The following is a 20,481-nucleotide window of genomic DNA, read 5'->3' as shown; positions in this document are numbered from 1 at the left end:
GTGGTGATCTTAATTAGGTCTCAGCTACTATGGGAATTAACTTCATAACTTCAGTAGGGCCAGTTTACCAGCAGAAATCAGGGAGGTGGGAGCCCTGGCAAGGAACCGAAACAGGGGGGTCTCTCTGGGCACCCCTTCCCCACCTGGCCCGGCACTGTGGGAGCCAGGACCCCCACCTGCTGGCACGGGCACCCCCTGTGTCCATGGGCTGGATTTGTCCCCCGGCTGAAGCAGATGGCTCAGAGGTTGCACAGATTTTCACATTTGGAGCCTACGTGAGAAGGCTGCGCAAACAAACCTTGCAGGGACCAAAAGCAAAGGCCGACTGGAAAATATCTGCTGTGGCAAGCAATTACAAAAGAGCTACTGAAAATTTTATAGCTTGCTTCCAGGAGAGGATTTTTTTATTATTTTTTTTTTTTTCTTCGCAAAAATGTACAAAACCACGTGGTTGTGCTAGCGGTTACATCAGAGCTGAGGAATCCTTCCCTCCCCTCGCTCAAATTCAATCGCTTGGAAAAGAAAAGTGCCCAGAGCTTTAAAGAGACGCCGGCTTCTCCGGGACACGGACCAGTGGCACACACAGAGGTATTCGAGTCAGGGAGATCACAGCAGGACTTGCAGAGTCCTGCGAGTTACACGTGGCGCATCCCCCTCCAGAAACTGCCCCAGCACTGATGGAAATCACAGGGCACACAGAAACCAAGGGCAGGGAAAATCTGCTCCTCGTTCACAGCCCTGGGCAAGTCACTCCAGGCTTTTATTTTACATTTAACACTCGATTTTACAGCAAACTGGGTGACTGATTCCTCCATTCACCTTCAGCTGGAGCATCCATGAGACACCCCCCATGACCCAGGCCAGCAGGACCTTGAGTTTTACCCAGGAAGATCAATGCAACAGGGTTGACAGCTTGGGCTTGGATCTTAAAAACACCTATAGCCCTTAGGGAAAAAAAAATACAACCAGAAAAAAAAACCCAAACCACAACAAACCAACAGAAACACCCACAATAATATCCAAGTTTGTTACATCTGAGACTTTAAGGTGTTCAGACAAAGGGCCTGACGCAAGAGCGAACTCATACACCTCTTGTGCAATCTGGAAAGTCCATTTCCATTTGCAATACAAAGAGTTTTTCTCCTGTAACGCTGCACAGCTTCTGACTACGTGCTGTCAGGGAAGTAGCAGAGCCTCTGTGCATTGAAGGCCTCCCCAGGCTGGTTTCCAAACCTGCAACTCGCTTTTCCCCTGGTGCAGATTATAAAATGTTTCCAGCCCTTCGGTGGAGGGGGAAAGTGTTTACCTGCAGCTGGAGGCCAGCGCTGCCTGAGAGAGCACCTTGTTTCCCTGCTCCCTCCATCACGCCCTGCTCTCTTCACCAGGAAACAAGCAGCAAGAAAAGCCTTAAATCCACTTGGAAATAGCTCTGACAGCTGAAGATCTAAAAATGCCTGGAATAAAAAGCCTATGGGAGAGGATTAACCCAAAAGACAGAATGCCAAAGCTTAAAATTGCACTCAACGAGCACACGAAAAAGGTAGTAACGACGGAGGAAATTTGCATTGACAGCTGAGAAAGTGGGTGAGACAGCCTGGGTGATTTTTTTCTGTCTGCGACTGCAGGATATATCCACCCTATATAAAATCCTAAGTATGTTTGCTGCACGTAGGTACGTTGGTATCAGCCTCACTGCATAATAAAGTAATTGAAAGGGGGCATTTTTCTTGCCTAGAGCTGACATAGCAAGGTGCTACAGTCCACTTGTGGCTTTCAGTCGGCTGGCACTTCCATTTTGCCTGGATTTAAGCAGGCCAGAGGCAGCAGCCGGTCCCCAGCATGACGGAGAGGAGGAGAATTCAGACCAAAGTGTGATTCCTCCTTCAGGAATGATGCTTGAGGATGCCTGTGTTTCCCAGGAAGATGCAGGATGGGGTTATGAGCCTATTTGGGGTCATGCAGAGACCAATTCCAGATGTACTACGTCTGCCTGATGCTTCCACCACGAAACAGCAGCGTTATGCTCACATTGCCATGTTACTCATCATCAATACGTGACCATTTTCACTGCTGCAGCATCAGAGGTCCTCAGTGTGATGGAAGCTCCCTTAGACCGGGTGGTGACACTTCTGAAAGGCCTCCAAGATACGCAGAGTGCTCAGAGGGGGGGAGAAAAAAATATTCTCAGCCTCCTTTTGTAGATTGAGAAATAAAACCCAGGGAGATCAAACTGCTTCTCCAAAAACCTTAAGGGCAGGAATTGCATCCGAGTATCCTGAGGTCCCGACCCTAACCTCCACGCAAAGATCCCTCCTGCACCAGGGAACATCAGCAAAACCTCTAGCACTCATGTTTATGTTTTATTTTACCTTTTTTAATCCTTCCCACTCCACCACCCTCGCTGGAGCTGTGGTGCACAAGGGCAGAGACATCCAGCCTGCCTCTGACAGCTGCCACTAACAGATGCTGGGGAAGGAGCATCCAAACAGGGCAACGTGCAGCAATATTTCCCCATTGTGTTCCCTGCAGCTCCCAAGCATCTGTGTACAGAAGGTGTATTTTAAATGTTCAAAGGCCAGGAATGGATTTGAGCATCCCTCGCTGTGATGTGCTGAGGTTTAGACTATCAGAGCAACGGGCAAAGAAAGAAACCATCTCCCTCTGTCAGAGGAGGAGAGGGAAGCCACAAAGTTTAAAGAATAAAAACCGGACCAGGCTGTCCTTGCTGGTCAGTTTACAGTAGAAAAATAAGGGGCAAAGCTCAAAAGGCTTGCTCAGGGGCTTGAAAAAACATGGTCAGAGCCAGCATGATACCTCAGTCACGGCAGGCTCTGATACCAAGGTCCCAAAACACATCTCTCTTACCCAGGAGATGCTGACATAGACACACAAAAAAAAAACTTGGCTCTCTCTTTTAGCAAATCCAACCCTTTTTGTCCTGCCCTTTTGCCTGTATTTGCCAAGGAAGAAAATAAAAAACACAAAAGTGAGCACATTAGCAAGAAATAAGCCATCGTTTCATTCCCTCCAGGGTATTTTGATCTTCGGATAGTTACGGCAGACCGGCACACAGTGACATTTTCATGATCTGTCTGAGAGCAAACCCAACCTACATCCACTCCCCTTTCTGCTCACAGAAAATGGGTTTAGAGCAGAGAACTCCTGATACAGCAACTCGTGGGGCTGCACCGAGTCTGAACAAACAGCAAAACATCCATGGGAAGAGATCCACGTGCTGCTGACCTCAGCTTTATGCTGCGAGATTAAAGAACAAAGGAACAAATTAAATATCCTGAATATATTTATATTATAGAATATGTACTAAATATATTGAAAGGTTTCCTTTCTCTGCATGGTTTTTGTTACACTGGGAGTATTCAGAAATGCCAGCACAGGCAGACTTATATTTTATCTCCCAGCACCAATGCACAGAGCAGCTGGGGTAATGGTGAAAACAGACTCCGCATCGAAATCGGGAGCAAACAGCATTTAATAGCCGGAGCAGATGTTTTTAAATAGCTCTCTCCATACTTTCTGTACACGTGGAGACAAACGCCTGCAACAAGCTGTCATGTCAACAAGGAAAACTCTCTCTGAAAACTTTATTTATGATGCTGCAGCCATACACTGAAGACAAGGTAGATCTAGAAAATGCTCTGAACATCCATGGCTCATGCATGACGGTCCTCCAGCGAGCCTTCCCCAGCTTCCACCTATTTAAGCCAACAGTTATGGAGATGTGGGTGCCAGCCCTTACTCCTTTTATCAAACAAACAAACAAAAACCACACAAAAACCAAAAACACAACCTCCATGGCTTGGGATTCAGCTGCTAGCTCAATACACACACAGCTGAGCCCCGTTAAAGCTTAAGCACACGTGCAGCAGGAAATCCTAAGACATTTTGCTCCTGCTTGAGTTAAGCCTCCTTAGCTTTGAAAGGCGTGAAGAAACAGAAGGCAAGATAAAGCTGGGTGCGGAGGGCTGGGGGAAGACACGTAGTGCATTTATTCCTAGATCTAGCACCGCGGCTTGCACATCAACCTGATTTATACCGGAGCCACTTGGCTGCATATAGAATATAAAAATGAGACGAAAACTAAAATTGCTCCTTGGTCTGAGGCTGAGGAGATTGTGTTCAGCTCCAGGCACTGTCCCAGATCTGATTTCAGCCCCACAAAGCCAGATCCTCACATCCTCACCGTTACCTGGGACCTCTTGCTCACATTTCTTCCCCCTTTAGCAAAGGAAAGGCAACGCCGAGCCCATCTCGCCTCCCTCTGCAGCAAGGGCTTCGTTCACAACTTTTTTTGCCTAAAACACAGTGTGATTGGGGTTGGGATTTCCTGCGTTACTACAATACAAGTCAGTACAAAAGAAAATTTAAAAAAAGGGTCAAACTATTCTGGGCTGGGCCAGCTTTTTCCTGCCTTCTACTCCTTTCCTCACCCAGAGCCCAAGACCTGCGCTGCTGCTCTGTTCCACAAAGCCCACCTCAAGCCAGCTGTGCTCTGCTATAAAACCAGCAAATCTCAGCCTCCGGGGCCTGCCCAGAGACAGGGAAAAGAAAAGGGGGTTGGTTTTGAGCTTTCACAAAAGGATTCCTGGCTCAGAAAGTTTTCACAAGAGGCTCGGCTGCTTTTGTTTCCACCCTCTGCACCAAACACATCCCCACGGCTTTGGATCCGATTGCAAAAACGGACGCAGCTTTCATAACATTTTCTGCCACGTTTTGTCGTCTCTTTTGCGTGGACAGAACAATATCATGCACGCTCCTGCACTGCCAGAGCTCGGTGATAACCCTTCTCTCATCGGGATGCACAGCAATCGGGCCAGGGGAGAGCTCCTGTTCCTAGAAACCCGACTGCTCCTTCTCGCATCGCTGGCTCCTGGCTGACAGCAAGCCACAGCAGCTGGGATTTCGGAGGGGATTTGGAGGAGAGCATCTCAACGCTCACTTCAAGCACACACCCACACACTCGGTGACACCGCTAAGAAACCAGCGGGCGAGCTGCATGGAAGGGAACTGGGATGAAGTTTTGTTTCTGTGTGTTTTAATTTTTCTTTTCTCAACATCATCACGAGCGATGCTAAGAATCGCTGAGCAAGAGGGCAGACACGTTCAGGACCTTTTCTGACAGATCCCCAGGCAAAGATTGAGCTCTTACCCCAATTCTGGATTTAACAAATCAAGGGGTCTGTGTGCTGCCTCTGTACCTCATATCCCCTAGGACCAGCTTTTCCTTCCCTATTCCTGACCCACCCCACTGCCCCTTCGATGCACAAACCCGTTTGTATCACTTTTCCCAGGGTTTCTTGGCATCCTAAACACCAGGGCATTAAATCTGCAACTCACACAAGAAGCAAATCGGTTCCTTTCAATTCAGAGCATGACAAAATCTCTCCGTATAGACACCGCTCACCCCAAAAGTCTCTCCTCTCCTCTGTCTGAGCCCTGCCCCTACTTCCACTGAATTCCCAGCTACCAAGTCTGTTCCCCCCGAGATGACTTTTTGGAAAGGTCTCTCCGCATACATGGGAACAGGCGGAATCTGTTTTGACTTAAACATCTGGAGCTGTGCCTCTGAGTCACTAACGAGGTCCCAGCTGTTAAATAAACACGGCGAAGGGATGCTGCAAGACAGAGACGGGCTGCCTACGGGGGGACGGTGGTCCCCTGGGAACGTGACGCTGCATTGGACTGCAAACGCTTTTTGTTCTGGGTTTGTGCAGCACAAAAGGGTAAGGGATGAGAGTGCAGCTCGGGATTGAGGTCCAGGAGCAATTACAGGGCAGATTAGAAATGACAAAAGCCGAGATCTTCGCTAAACCATGAAATGCTTCAGCGGCAGCCTCGTGATTGCTGATGCAGAGCAGGCTAATGAAAAGCACCCAAGAACAGAGGTGGTGACAGGGGCAAGAGAAGGCAGGAGCACTGAGCCCTGGAGGAATTTTGGCACAGGTGAGGGCTCAGCTCAGGACAGATGATGCTCAGGTCTGTGAGCATCACGGTCTGAGGTTTCCACAATGGGCAAAGCTCTTACATTCTCCGCTTCCTTTCTGCTGAGCTATTTTAAAGACAATCTGGATCAGGCACTGTAAGCCAGTCAAATTTATTACCTGACCTTCGCCCTGCAGGACAGAACAAGATTTTACTCTGTTCTCAGGCTTAGATAAATAGTTTATTGTCTTGCGTAATGCAGGAATGGTTATCTGCATCCAAAATACTGCCTGACAGCTACTCAGGCCCTGAACACAGCCAGGATGAGGATGCAGATGGGTTAACTCTGTCCCCCAGGGAGCAGCAGCAAGCCCATGCCAGCTGTGGCAGTAAGAAACCCCCAAAAAACTTTAAAATTATAGCAATAAAGAGACACAGTGGCTTGCAACGACAGCAGCTTAATTATTTGCCTGGAGGCAGCTCCAGAAGAGATGCTGAACCCCTCCAGGCACACAAAACATCAGCACCCGTTTCATGTTGGCTTACATTTAGAGAAGTAAATATTTGCACCGAGGAGAAAGGCATTAAAACCCTGCTGTCCCAAACAGGCAAATAACCACGTTATTGTCATTTTTGAGAACAGGACAGTCACGACAGGGCTGGTCTCAGATGGTGGTGACCTAAGCTGCAGCTCCCCATGGGATGGAGAGATCCTCCAGTGATTTCCATGGCACAAAGGTGGGTAACAGAAAGATTTATATTAGTGCCAGACCCAAACACTGCTCCTGTCCTCCTCCTCTCCTTGCTCCTTCCACTTAGAAGCTGCTCAGCACACAGGAGCATTTTGTACAGCCTCCAGAGCCCAATTTAACCAAAAGCTCCCCAACAGGACACAGCAATGCCCCTTCCCTCTGGTTAAGGAACCCGGACAATATAATTCAACCCGCTTTTAACCAGACCCTTTGAGCCACCAGGCTTTGAAGTGAGATTTTTTTCAGCCTCACACATGCCCAGATAGGAAAAGGAGGACAGAAATAGCAGCACAGCCTGGTCTGTTTAACTAGACTTTGTCTGCCCACCGTCTGGCCAAGGCTACGGTCTGCTCTCAGGTACCAGAGCTATTTGTGAACCCCAAGGGCTGCAGCAATTTGATATATTTAGAGCCCATGTCCTATTTGAAGCCCGTGTGTGTGCACAGAGAGGAAGGAGGTGGACAACAAATATTTTGTTAAGGATGTTTTGGGGGCTAGGTTCAAAAAAATAATAATAAATTCCTACCGTGCATTTATTAAAGGAATATATTGAGGGTAGGAGGCAATTCCTGTGGCCTTAAAATTGCTGTTCCGCCCAGCCAGGCAGTCACAGGTGGGCTCGTGCTGTGTTTGGGCAGTGCAATGGCCACATTGCTCCACGTACTCTTGAAAAGAGCAGGGCCTGCATTCCCTGCTCACAGCTCTGCGGACATACACTCAATCATTTTGATCTCAGAGCCCCTGGCATCCTGCACAGACTTAGAAAAACATTTTGAGACCGTGCACAAGCTTAAACTGCAGGCACTGGCACCCTATAAAGGAACCCTACAGCAGGTCCCAGGACCACTTTCAGACACTGGCAAACTGCAAAACGCCCAACAACCAACAAAGCACTGCGCTTCTGCACTGGTTTTATTACCTTTTTTTGAGGTGTGCAGCTCCCAGAACTCCCCCTGCCCCTTCTGCACGGGGGATGTGGAGCTGGCCTGGGGCAAGGACACAGCACAAGACCCCGTGTCTTTGGGTAATGCAGCAGATCCCACTTGCTGCACAAATTATTGAATTATTTCCAGTCAGCATACATACTTAGAGCACTCGTCTGTCCCTCTCATACTCCACAGGAGAGGCAGCAAGTGGTTTCCCTGGTCCCAGATAGGCTTTGAGCACTCAAAGTATTAGGAATAAAGCAGGGGCTGTGCTCTGCCCTCAAGGGAGTCCCACACAAAGCCACTAAGGTGACTATGGGAACACAAGACTGGGAACTTTTACTTCAAGCCCTGCTTTGGCTAAAAAGAAAGAAGAAATGCAAGCTAAGACAAATCCAGAGTCAAACACCGGTGATTTTGAACAATGACTTTGGATGTGTCCATGCAGGATCACAGCAAGCAGGTTCGGCATCCTCCTCAAGACATGCTCAGCCACACTCTTGGCACTTCCATGCACTTTTTTTTTTTTTTTTTTTAATTTTATGTTAACACTTTCATGGTGCATGGCTGCAGGGCTGGGGTCTGTAGGAGAGGAGAGGACGTGATGCCAGCAGGCCAGGTACCCCCGTCTGTTCTCAGAAGCAAACAGGTAACAGCAGACAAGGCTAAACCACGAGCCCTGCTCTCTCCATAAACAAAAAACCTCCTGCACACTGAGCCTACGCATTTTAAAGAGGGAAAAGCCCTGCTATGAAATGCACTCGATGTCTCTACATCAGGCCAGCATGGAGCAAACACTGTTCTGCTAGCCTGGTGGAGGAGATCAGCCTTCAGTGCTCACTCTGAGCTCAGTAACCTCCGAGCTAAAGGGGCATCAGGCTAATCCTGAGCAGCCAGCAGCCCACAAAAGGGCCGTCTTGCCAGGCACATTCATCACCCTCCAAGAAATAATCCTTCGGACAAGTCCCAAGGCTAAAAGCTGCAGTGGCTGCAGAAAATACCAGGCAAAAATGATGGAACTTGAAGATTGGATTTCAGATTTGCCCTAACCTCGGTCCTGGTGGAAGAGTTAACCTCTTCCTGCCTGTCTCCTATCTGCTTATCTCAGATCTTCCATCCCTCACCCCACACTTCAGCCTGCGACTGACAACTTGTCTCATAGAAGCAAGGGTCAGGCACTGCCCCTGCCCCACGGGGCAGGCATGGAAAGGCTCAGGGACAGGAAGAGATGTGATGTAAGCCTCAAAATATGAGCTGTGACGGGAAAAGATCTGGCTGAGCTTATATATATAAGCCAAGTGGTTTATGGTGATGGAAAATTTCATCCTATCCTATTTATCTGCAGCATTTCCAAACTGGGAAACGGAGGTATGTACATTGCCCAATAAAAATAAACTCAGCTCAAGGGCTATCGTGTTGCTTTTAAAAGAGTGTGAACTCTCTGCCTGTCAGATTTTAGGAAGCGAGGCCAGATTTGAGCAAATGTCAATTTGCAGAGCCCCTCGGAGCTGGAGCCCCGTCAAGATGAAGTCAGATGTTGTCTGATACCTGCTGGCTTTCCGCGTTAAATCTCAGCGGCGCTTGGCAGCCCCGGAGAACTCAGCACTGAAGGTCTTTAAGACACTTTCTAAATGATGAATTTAAGGCAGTCTGTCCGTCCCCCAGCTGCAGGAACACACAGGGCTCCCTTTTGCAAGGGAGAGAAACCTGAATGTGATGGCAAATATTTGGGGATGGGTTCCCAGAGCGTGAATTTCCCCAGGAAGGCAGAACAAAATCACTGCTCCCTGCCTGCTGGAGCTTACACCCTGACACGTCAATGCACACCGCAGTCAGAGCCTGCTCCTGTTAATCTGCTGGCTGTAAAACCACCCGTTTGCAAACATCCAGGTCCGTTTGGGAATTGTTACAGTCGTTCCTAACTACTGTGGGAAAATGGGATGGAAAGGTGCAATTCAAGGTGACGCACGGAGCACATGCATTAAGGAACAGCTTCATCGTGGTGCAGCCAGTGGGACTGGTGGGGAGACCTGAGCACAGCATTGCTGCTCTGTAAAAAATTCCTCAATCCCCTCCATCTCATTCCAACGGGGAGACATCAGTGGGACAGCCTGGAAACCCAGCAGCTAACAAAATGATGATGTTCCCCCTGGTGAATGCAAGGTATGACATGCAGAATTCCCATGCACGTTAGACAGGGCAGAGACGTTGGATGTGCATTCACACAAGCCTTTTGACCTCCCCGTTTTGGAGTTTATGACCCTATGAGTAACCCTTCTCATCAGCTCTGACTCAAACTGTGGCACGCCAGCTGCTAATGCGATAAAGCAAAGATTGAGAGAAGGAGAGCTGAAAAAAAGAGGGGGGAGAGGAGTTGAAACATTTGACAGCTAGCTGCGACTGAAACGTACTTCCACAATGGCATTTAAAAAATTTACAGCACATCACCTTTAGCCTTGCTCCTGCTGCATTAAAGCAGAAAAAAGAGCTCCTTGGCTCCCAGTGACTTTAAAGGGGTATGAGAAAAATCAGCCTGGTTTTGCAGAGTGGAAGTAACAGCGTGGTCCCGAGTCGTTCAGAAGACTCAAGCAGTGACGCGTAAGGGAGAAGTGGGCACACAAATCGTTCTGGATCCTTGTATTTGTCCTTTTGACAGACACCAGGCTACAGAAAATAAACGCAGTTGGTTACAGACTCCTCTAAATTCACAGCGGACAGAAGTGGTTGCCCCTCAGACCTCTGGAAGGCCAGACAAGGGATGATCAGGCTCTTCTCAGAGGCTGAGGATTGCCAGGAGATGTCAAACACAAGCTGCAGCAGCAGGTTAACAGCAGCATTAGGAACCCAGCATGCAGACCTAGGGGTAAGAAAATACACCACTATTCCTTGCCACCAGCAGAGGCAGGCTGACAGCTCTCAGCTTCGTACAGGAGCTTAAAACCAAAGCTTTTCCTTTATTTTTTTTTTCCCCACTCCCATCATTTCAGTGCCTTTAGTCACCAGGGCTGCTACTTATCATGGTGAACGCCTTCACTCATACCTAGACCCCAAGAGCTGCCAGGACGTGGGAAATATGACTTACCCCACATCTATTTCACTTATCCTGCATCTATTTCTCCTCAGCAATCCTGCTGGTGACCCTGTCTTCCACCACAAGAACTGTTTCATGATTCATTCTACTTATCCTACGTGAAGCCCAAACACCCACACATTAGCTCAAGCTTCCCTCAATCACCCCAGCGTGCTCCACTCGTTAGCCAAACGGCAGCGCTTAGCTAATGGAAAAGCAGAGCCCTCCAAAGCTTTCGTGATTAATACCTGAAGCATCTCGGAGTGATGCGACCTCCGTCTAGACTAAGGCATCTTTTCTTCCAGGCCTCCATTTTGAGGATTCGCTGTGGCTTTGGGGATGTGGGCGTCTGCCAAAGCCATCGCTGATGTTCCATGATCTCGCCCCGTTCCCTGAGCAGCAGCCGTGCCATCGGCTGAGGCAATTTGGGATCCCTTTGGAAGGCCTCCTTCCTCTCCTTAGCCAAGAAAAGCCAGGTCAAGGCACAAAGAGAGTTCCCCTTCTCATATCCTGCATCTGCCCCCTGCGTGGGAGCCTTGCATCAGTGCTGAATGCTGCCTGCTCTCTCAATCAGGGGCTGCGAAGGAACTGCTAGAATAATTTTGTTTTAAAGTGAGAAAGAATGCTGTACCCTTTGTTTCAGATCACGAACAGAGCCAAGATTCAGCCATGGAAACCACGCTGTGGTATGTGATACACCCTGGGTTCCCTGTCTGCTTAAAATAAGGTTTGCCTGTGGTTACTGGAGAGTTTATTTTGATGTATTTTAACCAAGGGCAACCAGCGAATCTGCATGCTGAAGCACCATAGCATCCGAAACAAGGGAGATGTTAGCTGAGTGACCACAAATATTTTCCAACCTGAAATTCTGAAGAAGCATACGTTTTTTTTTTCCTTTGAAGAGCTCAGGCCAGCTTCTTTCCAGCTCAGCATTCCCTCCTGGATTATTCCCCCCTAGGCCATTATTCTGCAGAAATCTAACAATTCTGGTTCAGCTGCGTTTCAGCAGATTTGCTTCTGTCATTTCCCCGGGAGTCTCAACCTCGGCTCAGCAGACAAATCCAGTCACAACCCAGAACCTTTCCCCTAGTGACCAGCCCACGTTTTCCTCTGTTCACTTTCATTTCATCACTTCTAGTGCTGGCTCCCCATTCCCACAAGTATTTCCATAGAATTATCACACTCGTGTCATCGTTGCTTAGCTAAGCACTCCAAAAATCTCTTCATATCTTTCCCTGTAAATCCATCCATTCCATTAAATGATTGCAAAACAGGAGGAATAATATAGTGTCTCCTTACTTATTATGCTATTAAAAAATCCTTTTACATTCTTCTTAAATATGTAAAGCTTTGAACAGCTGAAATTCAGATCTGAAAGTTGCACCTGAAGCCAGCACCTAGAAGTACTACAAAAAGTGTGCTTTAACCATGGGACACAGCTGGGATAACCTACAATGTATAGGTCCCGGTCCACAGAAGCCTCCTGATCAGCTGCTAGGGATTTTGAAGTACATTTACCTCTATTTGGTTAAGCAGTGAGTTGTCAAATTTGAAGCCAGGGATTCTCTTTTCGCTGCACACCACTCCCACATCCTCGGTGTGTTTGCAGTCGGTTACTCCCCAGCCATTTGACGTGCACGCTGCCAGGGTGGTCTCCTTGCCATTACAGTGGACGTTGTCCATCCAGATTTTCCCTGAAGGGGAAAAAAAAAACAGAACTGAGACTCAGAAAGAGGGTAAATTGTTCTTAATATATCAGGGGAAGAGATTACTGCTAAAAATAACCTTGAATAAAAACGCTAAGGAACACCAAAAATGGAAACATCTCCTCCCCATTGCTCTCACTTATCTGCATTGTATTAAAAAAAGAAAACTAATCCCTCAATATAACATAATAAATAAATATAATACACTATTTAAGGCTATAGGCTTGAATGATGCAAGTGAAGCCTTGACCATGGAGGCTCTGGACCTCCACAGTTAAACAGCAACCAGTGTGGCCAAAGGATTGCTAGCAAGGGACATCCCAGCCAGAAGCTCCTCATGCCATCACTGCTTGCTGTTGTGTTAGCGTGCAAAGGGTCATCAGCCTGAAGGAGATCACTGCTGGAAACTTGCTCATGTTGAAAACTGACCTCCTAACAAGCCACTTTCTAGCATGCGGTGTCATCGGGTCCCCTCGATCCTGCCCTCTAATCACTCTCACTAAATCATCCCTTCTGTATTTAAGGCTTCTCTGCACATCATTTCTTGTTTGCTAAATCCTCGTTAAACCTCTTCTATGAGAGAGCTCCAAGTTTTGATTAAATGCCCCCACTTTTTAAAGGCGTTTTTTTTGGCAGAAGATTTAACAGACCACTGCTGATTGGAACCTCCTGTTATTTGGGTGCTCTTTGAAAACCCACTGCCAGATCCAGTTTCCAGACTATCATTACCACTTTTCCTCCAACAAAAAACATGCACATATGTATATTATATTAAAACAAATTAGATTATTCAGAATTGACTAACAAGCAGACAAAAAATCAATAGGTGTCACTCAGAGAACTTTAGGTCATGTTTTCTAAGGAGCAGCTGAGAGCAGAGAACCAAGAGCTTCTCTAGGATTCACCTTTATAATGTGCTTGCTTTTCCTTTGGAAACATGCTGGGCACATGTTGCTCCCCTGCAATTTATCCCCTAAATTGCAAGGAGCAACAGCCAACAAGAAACTCCCCTATTTTACGGTCCCCAAAGCTTTGTCTGTCTGAAGAATAATAATACATCCTTTGGGTAGAAAAGACTGCCTGACCTCCAGAGCCAGGAGGAGATTCTGCAGGAGCAGTCAGAGCTGTTTTCCTTGGCTGTCCCAGCTGCTTTCCAGCAGCCCTAACACATTTGGGTGTTGATGAAGGATTTGCCACAATCCCCTCTGCACAGGCTCCCTGCATCAGGATTGAACCCGCACGCAGAGGATGCTCGCTCCCATCAAGTCACGTGGCGACAAATTTCTAGTTTGTTTTCAAATGTCACGGCCTCTTTCTCTCTCGGAAATCTCCTGCTCTACCCCAAGAGCCAAAATCCACAGCCTGGGACAACATTCAAGGTTTCGCGTTTCACTCAAGTCAACGTTGAGGCCTGCTGGCTCTTTAATGGGCAATTTTATAGGTGTGAGCACTAACGAGTGGCGCTAAGTAACAGACATACAGCACGTTTATCCCTGCTGCAGTGGAAATAACCTGTCTGTGGGTTACATCAACAGCGTGCCAAGCTTTCATATTTTGAGAAAAAAAATCTCCGTAGGCCAACATTTAACTAACAGAGTGAAAAAGGAAGGATGTGCAGATTGGGTTGAGGGTGAATAGCTCTTCCCCTCCAGAACCAGCCTGAGTGTCCCAGTGGACTGTTATAAACGTAGTCCTATACAGGACGTGAAGTGTGCACGCTCCTTTGGGGTTTTATAGGCTGGTCTGCATTGCAGAATATGTTGCGTGCCTCTAGAGGGGATAAAGGGAAAAAATATATATATAGCATTGCATGGGCAATCTATTTAGAACCAAAACAGTTCAAAAGAAAGAAAAAAAGAAAAAAAAAAAAAGAACAGGAGGGAGGAGTGCTTAGAGGCTCTGCTTGACTCCTTGCAAAGCAATGGAAGGGTGCATGGGGAAATGGACCATCTGTAAATTACATTTGTGGGCCCAGTTTCCCTTTTGACTCGCCATACAGGCTGGGCTGCTGGAGAGCCTCCTACCCCCTTCCTTAGCTTGCTTCAATCAAAACACACAAACACCTATTGTTTAAACTGTTTAACCTAATGAGGCACTGATTTACAGAGGCATTGCTTCACCAGGAAGCGATTCTTGTTACATTTGTAGGGAACATCAATACATCTTGAATTCATGTCAAGAGTTATCGGGGTTGGAGAGAGCTGTTGCTCCCGAGTTACCTTACCTTCTCCTTTCCCATATTTTGAGCTCGGTAGCCAAGACACAGCCTCCACGTAGCCCAGCTCCCTGCAGATCACGTGCGCAGCGTGGATGGAGAAGTCGTCGTCGCACACAGTGCCCCACTCGCCGCTGTAAAACACCTCCACTCGGCCTTCGTTGTGTTTCCTCTTCTGCCCCGCCAGCCGCAGCTGGATTTTGGGGACGTTTGCTGGCCTTTGGGGGGGCTGGTAGACTTGGGGGGGTGGCTCGGGGTAACCGGGGAGGTAGGGCCAGTATTCGTACTGGGCAAGGCCCAGCGGGCTCAGGGAGATGAAGAACAGCATGAAGAAACAGTGGTTATGGTTAAAACCCAGGAATCTTTCCATTTTCAGTGCTCACAGTTCTCAGAGCCAAATCCTCTGCTAGCAGCTGCCGATCAGTGCAGGTAGGTGCTGTGTGGCTGTCCTGAAACAAAAGGAAAGTTTGAGTAAGGCTCGGGAAAGATGTTGGGATTTGTACCTCCTGCTTCAGCAGGGGATAAACCTATGGGAGAGACCACGTCCAACGTTGCCTGTGAAAACCAAAGTCAAGTAAATTATTTCTTGTGAGGTGGGAGAAGAAAATTAAAAGTAACCCACGAAAAGCATTTGCAAGTTTAGGTTAAATAGCCAAATCATTTTGGCTGGAAAATATTTTTTCCAAGGCAAAATTCTACAGGTCACAAATGCTAGAAATAGGATTTTCCTATTCCTCTTCAAATCCAGTAGTTTAGTGCCTCTAGCATGTGATGGCCAACTTTGGTGGCAAATCAGACCAGGACAGAACTGAACCATTTTTTTCCCCACACCACCTTTAAATAAAAGAAACTCAAACCATCACTTAAACAATGGAAAACTAGAAGGGTAATGAAATATAATATAACGTGGTCAGAAGTGAGGTATTTATACTGAAATCTGTTTTCCCAATATGATGACAGAAGGTTTATTTCTGCTGCCATACCTCCAGTTTCCTCTGCAGAGGATCAGCACACGTTACCATAGGCAGACACAATGAAAAAGCAACCTCACCTAGCCCTGACTGGCATTAATGATCTCCAGTTTTTGGTTGCTAAGCCTGGATTGGGTCCCACAACCGCTAAATCCTTGCATAAGCTAGCCATGGTATGAACCAGCAATTATTTTTTTTTTGACTCATTGGAGGAATTTCATCCGGATACTATGCAAAGTTTAAAGGCTGGTGATTTTTCTGCCCGCTTCCCACTCACGTACTCCCCACCCAGCACACGGAGTGGCCGAGTAGCACACACGGAGGCTGATGGTTGAATAGTTTCCAAGTGAAGCAATGCCAGAGAGCAGTGGGAAAAAGCTCCCCAGCCCTTTAAAGCTCCATTATTTCCTGGCAGCCAGCAAAGGGGAGGGAGAGGGGGAAAGACTGGGCTCCCAAACCAGACGTCAAGAAGCAAAAATCCTTCGGTGTTTTTGCTGGGTCTCAACTATCCCTCCCCAAAAATGACCAGACGATCACACGTGCATGAAGATACAACAAAACTCATTAAGCAGCATTTCAAGCTAGGGAGGAATATCAGTAATAGCAGAGAAACAGCCTGAAATTCAGGACACCTCAGTTCAAATCTCAGCTTTGAGACCAGACCGAGACCTGTACATTTTCACCAGGCATTCGAAGAAATACTAGCACGGAGACAAGGTGTTTTTCTAATTTTTGCAGGTTGGGAGGGCTGAGAGAGGAATAAAATGAATTCCTGCCCCACATCAGAGCTAAAGGGGCAGAGAGGAAGGAAACACAACTGCTTTCACAAGGCTTCTCTTCACCAGCTGCAAACAAAGGGGATTTCCCAAAGCAAACGCAGTCACAGGGCAGGAGATACATTCTGTAAAAATAAAAGGCTCCCGAGTCCAGGCACATTAGTACTTGTCAGACACGCCTGACTTCAATACCTTCTCGTATGGATTTCAAAAGAAACCTCGTGCAATGTTTTTCAAGGATACAAGATGGTTTTCAGCCTAGAGGATAAACACATGGGCAGCGTGATTGTTGTGAACAGTATAAAAATAATAATCAAGAAAGCCCCTTAGATCATAACAGTGAAGAGTAACATATGTTAGTTATAAGTAGAAATACTGGAGAGGGGGGTAACATCGAGCCCAGCAGAGCTGCAAGCCTGATGGTCTTCAGAAAATCTGTTTTTTTGCTCCTAATCTTCTTTAAACATCTGTTTTGACATACTTCATTTGACGTCGCTGTTGTTTCTTGCTACTGCATAAATCAGATTTAAGAAGCCTCAGAAAATATTGAGAGGAAACTAAGCTGGACTGCAGGGTCTCTGCATATTGCTGGGACCTGGTGAAGCATCTGCACGGTTTTGTGCAGCAGGCAGCCACACGAAGGATATCTGAGAAGGAAAAAGCAAATAAATTGTGGTGTGTAGCCTTACAGTCACGTCCTGAAGAAAGCTCTCGGCAGATAAGGCACGTCATCGTCATTAACACAAGACACCAAATTCCCCTCTAGCTTACAGTTTATGGTTTATGGCGCACCAGAAAGCTCAATAGTAACCCAAAGAAGAATATTTTGTAGGAGAAAAGGACCAACAAACGATGTGTAGCCAGCAGGTCAGCTTGTTTCGCTTTATCCCTCCTCGTGCCAAGGCAAACACTGACCAGCGGTCAGCTCCGTGCTCCGGCTAATAGGGGTCTTTCGTGATCGGAGGCCAGGGAATAGCCCAAAGCTCTGCAACTCCAGTTTCCAGGACTGCTTCCCATTCAAACCAAAGCTCCTGGGTCGTCTTGCTGAAGGATTTCAGCCAAAAGACACTACAATTTGGGGAAACCATTCAAGAGGCAGGATGTAATAGCTACCAGCTGAGAGCGGCGCTCCCCGAAGCGTTAATTAATAAAGCAGACAGAACTCTGCACGGTGCCAGAGCCTTTTAAAAACATCACAGAGCCGGGAGACCTCGCGGCCCCCGAGCAGCTTGGTGGGGCTGGGATGGCACAAGAGACTTCCAGGTTATTTTAACAGGTACCAGGATCACCCAGGGAGGTACCAACTTGGATTATAGCAAATCTTGCAGGTGCGATTTTCAAATCTTGGTGGCTCAGCACCCCAGGAGCCCTAAGATGCCATAAGGCAGGGTAATTTGCTTTTGCTCCCTCAAAGCTTACAGGTTTTCGGAGTAGTGCAAGACGATGAAAAAACCATTAACCACAGAACTTGAGAAAGCCTGGGGAGGAAGGATAAGGTTGCCTGAGAGCCCCCAGCTCCACAGAGGGGGGTCTGACTACCAAAAATGTATTTTAAAAACCCCGTATGAATTTAATCCTGAACCTTCGCCAAGGAAAATGACTCAGAGCACACACTTTTTGTGCTCGGGTTGTACAGCTTTGTGTCCCATCATCATCGGGATACCTCAAGGAACAATTGAGGCTCCTACAGCAGGAGGTATTGGGAAAAAAAAATAAAATCAGAAATCCCCCTTTTAGTCCCATTGTACCTGTGGAGGTGAATCTCAGAGGGATTCTCTGTAAGCCCAGCCCAGCAGCAACTCCACACTCTTCGGGAGACAACCCTGCAGTGTGTACTAGCAACCACAGCCTGATTTTCCTTCAGGTCATATTACCGTCCGCTTCGAAACAGTCACACATTCAAACACTAAAAGACAAAGCTTCCACAGTGCTTGCATCACCCCAGAAATAAAACTGTGCATACCCAGCGGTCTTGTTTATTGAGGCGCTTAAGAGAAACTATTCAGACCAAGTCACGACATCAGGAAAAGCTGAGTCCCGGGGAGGCTGAGCACAGGAATATAGCAGTATTTCCACAAGAAACCTGCCTGCTTCCCATTGAGACAACAGGGATTATGGAGAGGAAATATTTGGGCATCTTCTGGTGGAGGCATCTCCATGGATGTTTGGGCATCTTCTGGTGGAGGCATTCGTCTATCCATCTATCAGGGTGAGATGTCCATGCTGCTTTCATCAGGAGACAAGACAAGCAGTAAAAACTGGTCTAGAGATTTGATAAAGCAATATTTGGCAGCACAGAAGATTTCACAAAGATTTTTTCACCACTCTTCAATGAGAACACTGATGACACGGTGATAGACTCAATTAAGAGCATTAAAAGATACAAACAAGGACAGTATTAAATAGGAGCCAACAGCACCTGCATTTATCATAGCATCAAAAGCCACAACAACAACATTTAATAAGTATTTAGATAAACCTGGTCATCTGCTATGACCAAAATCTGGACACATTTTTTCATCAAGTCTCAAAGAGAGCTGCACATGCAGAACTACCCAAAAAGAAACCTAGGCTTAGATCCACAAGATGTTTGCTTTGTGCTGGCTATTCCCTCTACTTTAGGGCTCATTCCTCCCCTCAAATCCTCTCTTTAATAGCCTCCAGACTTCGTAATGATGTAATCCTAAAAGCATATATTTTGGTCTCCCCATTCAAAAGAATCCAAGACGGAGCATTAAAAACTTTTTTGAATAAAGTCAGTGGAAAAGCCAGGAAAATACTCCAGGTCTCCTGGCTCCCCATCCCGTACTTCAGGCCATACGATGATTCTCCATCACTGTGTTAACTTGTAATTTAAGGCTTTAAGGCATGCTCCTGCAAGCTGCTGACTCAACTCTTTTCAGGGCTCCCATCTGAAAAGGAACAGATAGGCATACAGGGAAGCGAGCAGCAATTTCATTTCAAAATGTTGAGCTTTTACTTCTTCAGAGAATCCACCAGGTGAAACTAATAGGCTATTCATCTCTCCAAACCAAAAGCCTGTCCAAGCAGCACGAATCCCTTTTTAATTTCACCAAATCATCAAAACAATAGATCAGCTCGGACAGAGCCAGGAACACCAGCTTTCCTGCTCCCCTCCCTCTCCAGGCAACAAAAGGAAAGTCTCAAGTGGTTGATTTGTGACTGTAGATCCAGCAATGCTCTGTTAAGTTACCTTAAGACAGCAAATTTCACATTAATTCACACTGGCCAAGTGCAACCAGGAGCAAATTCAACAGTCACATCAGGGAAGATAACAAATGCAACCTGCTTCTTCCAGCCTGGTGGGATGCTGCAGGGGAAGAGAGAAAGTCCCAGCATGTCCTGTGGGAGCAGAGGTAAAGCTGACACAATTCAAACCCATAGACTTGTTTGCCATCACTTGGTATTGAGGCTAGACGGAAAAAAGAAGTCCTGATAGACAAACACACAAGTTATGAGAATAGGACAGAAAAGGCACTTCGCTGGTGTTTTCATCTGAAAGATTGCTACAGGTCTAACTAAAAAAATAAAATAAAAAATTAGTGTGTTTGTCTAATCCCCTGCATCATCATTGGGTTGGATCCATGAGATGAAACCTTTAGAAAGAACTGCTCTCCAACGTTGTGTGCAAGGCTGCAAGCTCTTCTCAGATCTGTTCCTTCAACTGAAGCAATTCACATTTGCTTTGTTTTAGCCCCTTGACGCATTCATTTACCTCAAAAGGAAAAAAACAAACAAACAGCCTTGCCCAGGGATCTGATGGACACATGCAGCATCTTCTCTCCGTGCCACAGCTGCAATTCAAATACACTTCATTTTGGGAAAAAGATCTTTATTTTCCTTATCTCTTCCCTTTGCCTGGTGTTGAAGAATGCAGATGAACAGAGATGTGAATCATGACAACCCTCAGGCTCCTGGCCAGCACCAGCTGGCTGTTCCACAGACCTTGTGCTCTGCTCTTAATAGGAAACAGAACTTATTCCCAAAGACACTTCCAAAACAGTTAAGTAAAGCATTTTTTTAAAAAAACAAGTAGTATAAGTTCTTTAATTCGCAGCTAGTGTATGCTATTACCATGAACAAGTGATCTGATCTCTCTCAACA

At 46.8% G+C, this 20,481-nt stretch overlaps 1 protein-coding gene across 3 annotated transcripts in view; it reads right to left on the bottom strand.

Moving 5' to 3' along the window:
- LOXL2 (lysyl oxidase like 2) overlaps window positions 1–20,481 on the bottom strand; it is a 52,859-nt gene that overhangs the window by 22,153 nt on the left and 10,225 nt on the right. For all 3 annotated transcript variants that reach the window (XM_084499451.1, XM_084499450.1, XM_084499449.1), the window contains 2 exons: window positions 14,619–15,058; window positions 12,207–12,382 (listed from right to left, as the gene is read on the bottom strand). In XM_084499451.1, the coding sequence (XP_084355577.1) occupies window positions 12,207–12,382; window positions 14,619–14,979 (537 nt within the window). In that variant the 5' untranslated portion in view covers window positions 14,980–15,058. The remainder of the gene's footprint in view (window positions 1–12,206; window positions 12,383–14,618; window positions 15,059–20,481) is intronic.

The sequence above is a fragment of the Aythya ferina genome (assembly GCF_964211825.1).
Source record: "Aythya ferina genome assembly, chromosome: 27".
Lineage (NCBI taxonomy): Eukaryota > Metazoa > Chordata > Aves > Anseriformes > Anatidae > Aythya > Aythya ferina.
This window is presented reverse-complemented; position numbering and strand designations above follow the sequence as displayed.